General features: G+C 41.7%; 1 protein-coding gene across 3 annotated transcripts; it reads right to left on the bottom strand.

Moving 5' to 3' along the window:
• Positions 1-289: 289 nt before the first annotated feature.
• elmod2 (ELMO/CED-12 domain containing 2) lies at positions 290-6,116 on the bottom strand. Of its 3 annotated transcripts, none has more exons than XM_029259162.1 (10): positions 5,956-6,116; positions 5,585-5,705; positions 4,552-4,699; positions 4,367-4,395; positions 3,046-3,143; positions 2,548-2,677; positions 2,202-2,335; positions 1,945-2,013; positions 1,723-1,856; positions 290-1,295 (listed from the first exon to the last, which is right to left on the bottom strand). In XM_029259162.1, exons 3-10 carry the CDS (start codon positions 4,694-4,696, stop codon positions 1,138-1,140), a joined length of 897 nt encoding a protein of 298 aa, XP_029114995.1. In that variant the 5' UTR covers positions 4,697-4,699; positions 5,585-5,705; positions 5,956-6,116; the 3' UTR covers positions 290-1,137. The 3 variants fall into 3 exon arrangements, with proteins under 3 accessions (XP_029114995.1, XP_029114996.1, XP_018591600.1); XM_029259163.1 differs by having other exon boundaries at positions 6,062-6,116; XM_018736084.2 differs by lacking the exon at positions 5,585-5,705 and having other exon boundaries at positions 6,062-6,116.
• Positions 6,117-8,414: the final 2,298 nt, after the last annotated feature.

Genomic DNA, 8,414 nt, shown 5'->3' with positions numbered 1-8,414 from the left:
TATTTCAAGAAAAATATACCTTTTTAAAATCTCTGGGAAGATGACAGCACAGTGTTAAAAACTGTCAGTTAAATAAAAGAAACATTTTTTAAAATGTTTATAAAAAAAAAAAAAAAAAAAAAAAGAAGTAGGCCCATTTTCTGTGATCCAGAGCCGGTCTGATGGGACAAGCAATCCTAAGTGGAAACATGAAAGCAAGTGAGAGCTGAAAACCTGCTGGAGGTACCACGGTATACTGAATTATCTTGTTCGCGAGAGACGCAATTAAAGCACTGCAGCGACTGTGTGGACAGAACATTTATGAGGATTTGCATCATGCACAGCACTTGTGTGGACATAAAAAGGAACAACCTACATTTCCTATAAAATTACAAAGTCTTCCAAAGCAGGAGGCCGCATATAAATAACAGGGTAAAAGTTGGTCAACAGCTAGTCAGCTACAGTGCACAAAAAATTTATAATACATCAGTCCAGCACGTACCAGAGGAGGTGGAATGGATGTACAGCCATTTAAGGAAATGTCCATACTGATGCATAACAGGCCATTTTGTGTAAACTGAACACTGAACACCACAATATGGGGCAAGAAACCCTGATATGGGAATTAATGCATCACATTAAATCATGCAAGGCTTTGATCAGTCTTTTAGAACAATGTCCTGCTGAGTCTTTAGTCTTAAGAAACTGCAACAACAAGGTACAAGCAAAGCTAGTCTTATTTAACCAGTAAAAAGACACATCGCTCTCTGGATATTAGTACAAATTTCCTGAGATTTGGATGTTAAGACTAGAAAACCAGGACTGTGTCTTTAATAAGCGAAAACAGTTTTTCCCCAAATTTACACGCATTCCGATTTCCAACTAGCTTTCACCCATCGTGGTACTAAAAAACGCAACCATTTCAAATAGCAACACGTGCGATTTTTCTATCATTTAAATGCTGTAACCCCATCCACAGTCAATGTGAGCACCGATGGATTTATTTTCTTTCTTTTTTTTCTTTTTTTAAACAATTTTAGTTGTTTAACTTCATAAGTCTGTAAAAAACATTAGAGTAAAAAAAGTCACGGATTTTTAATTTAAAGGAAGCAGGTATTTTAGTGTAAGGGTTATGAGAGGAAAACGAAGGTGCCGTTGTCACTGATCAGAAAGCTCTCGGAGCGAAAGGGACACGTCCGGCTGCTCCAGGAGCTTCTTCACCTTCTCCTGAAACTTCTCCCGGTATTGGTTAAACTCCATGATGCTCGTGGGCTCCTCCTCCATCCAAAACTTATCAAACTCATATGCGAGGTAACCTGATGGGGGGGGGAAGGAAGGAAATCACAGATTAGCCATGATAGTATTACATTTATTCATTTATCTGACGCTTTTCTCCAAAGCAATTTACAATGTTAAGGTATTTACAAATATTTACCCCTTTATACAGCTGCTTAATTTTACTAGAGTAACTGAGGATAAGTGCCTTGCTCAAGGGTACTATAGCTGGAGGTGGGAGTCAAACCTGTGACCTGTGGGTCCAAAGGCAGTATCTCTAACCACTACACTACCAGCTGTCCCATAGCCCTGTATCCTTGCATACATGACTGCTGCCACATCAATTCCACTGGCAATTTGGGGGGTGCTTTGCCTTGGGTTACGGTAACTCTGCGTATGATACAAGGAAAGCCTTGTTGCACAAGCCTATCAGTGGCTGCAGAACCCCACCCCATGCTGCACACTTACAGTAGAGTTGATGGAAGTGCTCCAGATGCGGAACTCCCAGAACGCCGTTATAGAAGTGAGGTTTGAGCGTCCCAGCCTTGAGCAAGCTGTAGGCCATCTCCGTCAGGTTAATCCCCACGATGGCGTACGAGTAACTACAACACACACAGTATCAAGTGAAGGCATAAAAACTCCTAACTCATTCACACAACTCTGGAGATGAGGTGGAGGAGACAATCCTACCCCAGTTTGGGATGGTTTGAGTGAGACAGGACTTGTTGAGACAAATCTGTGTATCTCTCACTGAAGAAACTGCAAAGAAATGGAGTATAAAACAAAACCAGAGCCAAAACCATTCCAGTCTTATCTTCCTGTGCTTGTTTATTATTTTGTATAGCTTAGCACGACTGATAAGATTAAGGCCATTAAAAGGAGTGCAAGGGCTAACACATCTCAGCGCCCTGCATCATCCACATGCAGGACCCGGGTCGAGAACTCACACGAGATTGGTCAAGCCCAGCATGCCCATTCCTCTGAAGTCCGTCTTTGGATCATCACCCTGGAAACCAACGTCTCCCCACTGCTTCGTAATTCTGGACTCTAGCTTCACTGAGGGCTTCAGCAAGTTCCATAACTGAAGAAAAATAGCTCAGCTGAATGTTACAGTCTTCAGAGAACAAAGCAGCTCATTCAAAGAGCCTATTGCCAATACGTTAACCACGAATAAAAACATTTTCTGACCAATATTTGAAAAACCACCATAAAAACAGGCTACACATTTATTTTCAGGAAATGTATTTAATTTTCTTCAGCGTAGCCCAACTGACATCCTACAACTGGGCTTACCTTCAAAAGCATATCTTCGTGTGCTTTATTTTCAGAATCAAATACCTCTTTCCTGAGGTTTTCCACAGAGTTGTATAATTTTTTGTATCCAGTTATTTGGAATATACAAACTCGGAGATTTGCTTTGAAGCTAGATGAGGAAAAAGTACACGTAACATCAGTGTTAAACGCACACGCACTCAAAATGAAGCAACATCTTGGTGTGTTCGATTACACCAGGGGTCTTTAACCGTCTCTAGGTCACGTGCCGGTTAATAATCTGACAGAATCTAAGGACCCCATCAAGAAATATGCTCAGAAATAAATGCACAGAAAACACTGCTACTTATTTCACTAACATTTGATTACCCTCACATAGAATTGTCACAGACGGTAATATCATAGTTGTTATTTTTATTTTATTCATAACTTTTACTTTGTGTTATTTTCAAAGCACAGGCCTCAGGTTAAGAACCCTTGAATTTTCTGCTGTCAGAGGGAGAGAATGTCCTAACTTACGTGGGATCTTTCTGGGAATGAATATTCTTTTCCTGCATTATAGCCACAACGCACTTCTCCACTTGATCTTCATCTACGCTGACTGCACTTCTTAACGCCTGTTGCCAGAGAAATCAGAGCAAGCGAGCACTTGATATACCTTTCGACAAATCAAGGCGTTTAAAACTCACCACAGTCAAGCTGCTCCATTCTAATACTTAAACGGCAAAAAGAGCCCTGAGCATTAAAACAAACCATCTGCTGAAATTCAGAATATAGTTAATTTCTTATAGATGTTTTTTTTTTGTTTCTGGTTATTGCAAATATGTAAAACTTGTAGTCTGATGTCGAACTACTGACTGGCAAATTTCCCAAGAATAAAGGAGGGCATGGAAGCAATGCCTTTGGAGGGATCTCCTGATTTGGCTGAGGCACCATAAGTGAAAACTCAGGCATGGGAGGAGCATGAGAGGCCATGGAGAAAAACCAACAAGGCTGTTTTTTTATTGCATGAATTGTTAAAACATTTTGCACCTCAGGAGGGAAAAAGTGTCATTTTGCCCAGGCTGCAGTAAGCAAGGATGGGGAAGTGCTGAGAGATTGCTGGCTGGTAGAAAGGAGGCTGCGTCCGATAGCTGAGCCTCAGATTCAGGAGTCATACTAGATGTCATCCTGACCGTGAAACAGTGGACCAGCTGTTCTCCTTGGCACAGCTGCTTGAGGGAGCATGGGAATACGATAATCCAGTCAACACGTGTTGGATGAGGCGTATATGACCGTGTCCCACAGCATGTGCTATGGGAGGTACTGGAGGAACATGGGGTAGAGGGACTACCGACGTGTGCCAGCGGATCCCTGTACAAGTGCAGCGTGAGCCGAGTCCATATTCTAGGCATTAAGTTGAACCTGTTCCCCATTTATGATCTTCATGGACAGGACCTCCAGGCGCAGCTGAGGCTTGGAGGGTGTACAGGATAGAGGAGCTAAGGATGGGATCCTCCAGGCCTCATCTGACTGTGACCTTCGGCATTCACTTGAGCAGTTTGCTGCTGAGTGTGAAGCAGCTGGTATAAAAATCAGCTCCTATAAGTCTGAGGTTTTGGTCTTCTCGCAAAAAACAGTGGATTGCTCTCTCCATGCCTGGAGTGTCTGTCTGATTTGGAGCGCCTGACTGTGGCCCATTCAATGCAGGAGGACTTTAATAGCTTCAAACAACCCCTGCACCATGTAATTTTTGGGGGGGGTTTTATTGAAGTTATGCTAATTATGCAACTATTTAAGATGGGTCACAATTAATAAACTACGAGCTGCTAAATGCTGCTAGAATTTGCAATTGACTTACCTTACTTTTTGAGGACTCGAGTGAATATTCTGAAGTGGAAGAAAATTACAGCAGGTGAGAAGGTCATTGGGCACATGACAAGCAAGGCAGCTCTCTACCAGCTCCAGTCCCAGTCTGACAGAGAACGTGCATAAACGGCTCTTCTCAAGAAGGCCAGCAGTGTTCATTTCCGGTGCCCTCCTCACCCGCTCTGCTGGTCCGAGGCGCGCCTTGTTTATAGCCGCTGCAAATGCGCTGCAGCTCGCATTTCCCCGTCACCTGTCGGAGGATCCATTTCAGCCAGAATCGGAAGAAGGACGTGTAGAAGTACTGCCAGATGTACCCCAGCATCCCCTGCAAGTGAATGATGCAGAAAACATACATTTGCATAAGGAATCAGTTCTGCCAGACACTCAATTCCACGGTAAGCATAACAAACACAAGTAAATACAAATTTAAATGTGACATCTCCACGCAATGTTTTAGTCTATGTAACAAACGGTGGTGTCAAAATATCCCAACCAACTCCTCTGTTCAATTGTACTGTCAGTCATTACTTACACAACAATTATGTATATCATTCTATTACAGCTTAAATTTTACTCCCAACATTCAAAGCTAGGACAGCTTGGTATGATCTCTCACACGCAAGAAAATATTATGACCCGTACATTTTGCCTTTAAGAAAACTCGTTGGATCATTCCCACGCAAAAAAATCAGATTCGAAGAACATCCTGCATGATCCCATCATGGGACAGCTGGTAGCGTAGTGGCAAGTTCTGCTGCCTTTGGATCCAAACTCATTATCATAGAGCATATTAATAAAATTCAAAATGGTATTAACAAAATGAATATTTAAAATTTAGAGAAATATCTACTTAAAAAAGGGGCACTGGTGTCATAGTGGGTAGTTCTGCTACATTCGGACCCAAAGGTTGCAGGTTCAAGCCCCACCTCTGGCTGTGGCACCCTTGAGCGAGGTACTTACTCTGAATTGCTCCAGTAAAAATTACCCAGCTGTATAAATGGGTGAATAATTGTAAGCATGTGCGTGTAAGAATTGTGACCTTAACATCGATTGTAATTTAAAGCGGCTAAGTGTCACTCAGCGAAATGAATCAATGTAAACACACAAGCAGAAACATGATCATGATGATGATCTATGTGAGGAAGTCGGTCAGAAGACACGAGTAGATCCTTGTTTAGAAGTTACACCTGCATTCTGCTCGTGGACATACTTTAAAGTGATGGAAGGAGGTGTAACTTGTGGAGAGCTGGAGCAGAGCACACAGAGTCAGTCACACACACAGCCAGGGCCAGGGCTGCTCTGCCTGCGGAGGAGCGGAGCTGCGCTCGAACCTCAGGGAAACACGGACAAAAAACAGGTCAGACAAGAGCAGCGCAGCTGAAACGATGACCATGGTGCGCACGTGAAGAAGAGAATAAAGTTAGAAACCAACCAAACAACAAACAAACACAGGAGGAGACGGACTGACTCATTCACTGTCTGTGTGACAGCAAAAGTTAGCTAGTCAGTCAGTTAGTTAGTTACACACGACCGACGCAGGAGGAGCTGAAAGCTGAGTATTTAGCGACTTCTTGGACCAACCGACGTTCTCCGGCGCCGCGAGAAAGGGGTTCCGAAAAGAGAGCCGCTGGACGAGGGACACAGCGAAGCCGAAGCTGGCTGAGATCCGTGGTGGTGCGATGTTTACCTGTCACTGACTGCTGTCCAGCGTCACTAGGAGCAGAGCGTCAGTCGGGGGTGACCTGGAAGTAAAAGGAAACCCGAATAACATCACTTCCGGAGAAGCTGAATTTGCCGGTGGGAACGTCCTCCTCACTGTGACTGTTAAACATGAACATTCTAAACACGGATTGCTTGGAATATATGAGTTCAAGAAAGACATTGATAATAGGTTCGACATAATTAACTGTTTTATTAGCAAAACGTTATGATAGATAAGTAAATTTAGGCTGTACGTTTTCCTGCCGTAAAAAAAGAAAATTAAACATTAATTTGATTAAAAGAATGCATGATTGTAACTTAAAAACCAGCTTGACTCACTGTGCTTCTTGATGTAACCGCTTTTGTTATTGATAAGTTTTTTTGTTTTGTTTCATGTATGTACTTAATTTCAAATTTGTTCATGTCAATTTGCTTTCTTCGCGAATCCCACCGGCAATGTCAATGTCTAGTTTTTGTTCGTCGTTCTCTACACGACGTTAATTTTTGTTACCAAAAAATTACTAACATTATGCACACAATTATAACATTTCAACAGAAATAAAAAACAGCTGAAATGTGCAGAGAAAGGCATGACAACCACTGGGTATCAAAACGGGAGATACACTGATTGTAATAAAATTAAAATACGGTTACAATTTGCTCAATTAATTTAATAAAAATAATTATGACATGAACAAATTTGCCTACAGTTAAGGCATACTGTCATTGCACAGTTCAGCCCTGGCAAGAGCGCAAGAAGGATGAACCGGAAGTAAAAAAGAGCGGTACGACCCGATATCCGGACAAGTGAGGATGTACTCAATTACGGTGTGCGCACGCGCAGGAGCAGCATCCATTAATTATATGAAGCTTTGGTTACTTTTAATAATTAACATTTAGTTAAGGTAACTAGACTGTAGTATGGCTCTTTTATTTATTTTGGCACTGTTGTTGTCATCTGATATCGCCAATTTTGCAATAAGACGCAGTCTTGGTTAGTCTCGAATGTTTTCAGTTCATATGAGGTGAGGAGAAAGGAAGAGTAAGTGTGAATGTAATTTAGCCACACAGATCATTCTCTGTTGACTTATATGCTGCTTCTTTTAAATTTACTGCTGGCTTTCTGTGTGCATGCTGATATTTTCTTCATTTTAAGTTACACAAGGTTATTTCTCGTAGCTTTTTCCATGCGAAGAAAATGGGTGCAGTGAATTTTTTGGCGTTTTTTTTTTTTTTTTTTACATTACATTACAGTTGTAAAAGTAGTGCTGCATGACAGTGTCATGTTTCCACGAAGCTTAAAATAATGCCTGTGTGTTATGATTAATGCATGAATGTTGCATGAACACGAAGAAGTGTCGTACGGTGTTTGAAACGACTCGCAGAACACACGGACTCGATGAGAAACGCTCAATATTATGAAATAATAGTTTGTTCTCTTGGGTGACTAAGTCCACAGGGAGTTCAGTGTTTACACTCAGTGGTCAGTGATGAGCTCACCGTTAGTGTGTGAGTGTGTGACGCAGCCACCAGGGGGCGCCAATGCTGTACATGGAGCTTCTTCGGCAGTACAGTGCAGTACAGGCGCAGAATGCCAATTAGGTTGGTGCTGCTGTTAATGTGGCTGGTTTGCGTTTATTAAATGTGCCTGAGCTTTGTGGATAATTTACTAAGGCATTAATACCGCCTGCGAAGGGAAAAAAATCAGTGAAGGAAAGCAGCTCATTTCTTCAGCCTATATCACAAGTATATCCTTCAATGCCTGTTTGAAAATCATATTATGATGGTGATAAAATTGTGATATTTTCATGCTGCTCGTGCATATGTACAATTTTGTGGCCCATAAAAGTGTAAATTGTGTATAACCGATTAATTCGGGCTTAGTTTGCAGATGCTGATTCGTAAACCGGAATGCTCCGTTACTAAAATAAAGTAGTGCTTTGAGGTCTGTCTGTATTTTACACATCTGTGCAAATATTTGAATTATTGAGCTCTTTTAAAGAGGTTGGCCTAATACTTTTCGGTTGAATTCTTATTCTAATTTTGTCCACCACACAATGAATAAGTTTTCGAGGCAGGAAAATTGAATATTATATAAGGTTATTTTCTTAATCGGATCCAGAAATATTTTGCTGTGCTTGATGCTTACATGTGCCTGTTAAAACGGAATGAACTTTGAGGTGCATTTCCACTGGTTTAAATAAGCTAAAACCTTTTTCGGATGTTCTGTATCTGGGAGGATATTGTATATTTCGCCCAAAGGTTGCCACTGAAGCCTCCTGTGCGGGGACAAGCTGTGTGGCTTGGATTACTCCCTTATTTGGTCTATAACTGTGGTG

The sequence above is a fragment of the Scleropages formosus genome, chromosome 16 (genome assembly GCF_900964775.1).
Source record: "Scleropages formosus chromosome 16, fSclFor1.1, whole genome shotgun sequence".
In the NCBI taxonomy this organism is placed as follows: domain Eukaryota; kingdom Metazoa; phylum Chordata; class Actinopteri; order Osteoglossiformes; family Osteoglossidae; genus Scleropages; species Scleropages formosus.
This window is presented reverse-complemented; position numbering and strand designations above follow the sequence as displayed.

Excerpts from the sequence above, each read along its gene's own strand:
- elmod2 (XM_029259162.1), bottom strand. The coding sequence starts at position 4,696 with ATGCTGGGGTACATCTGGCAGTACTTCTACACGTCCTTCTTCCGATTC. Across the intron at positions 4,396-4,551 it reads GCCTCGGACCAGCAGAGCGG|AATATTCACTCGAGTCCTCA; the intron begins GTGAGGAGGGCA and ends CTTCCACTTCAG. Across the intron at positions 2,014-2,201 it reads CTGGGCTTGACCAATCTCGT|TTTCTTCAGTGAGAGATACA; the intron begins GTGAGTTCTCGA and ends ATTTCTTTGCAG.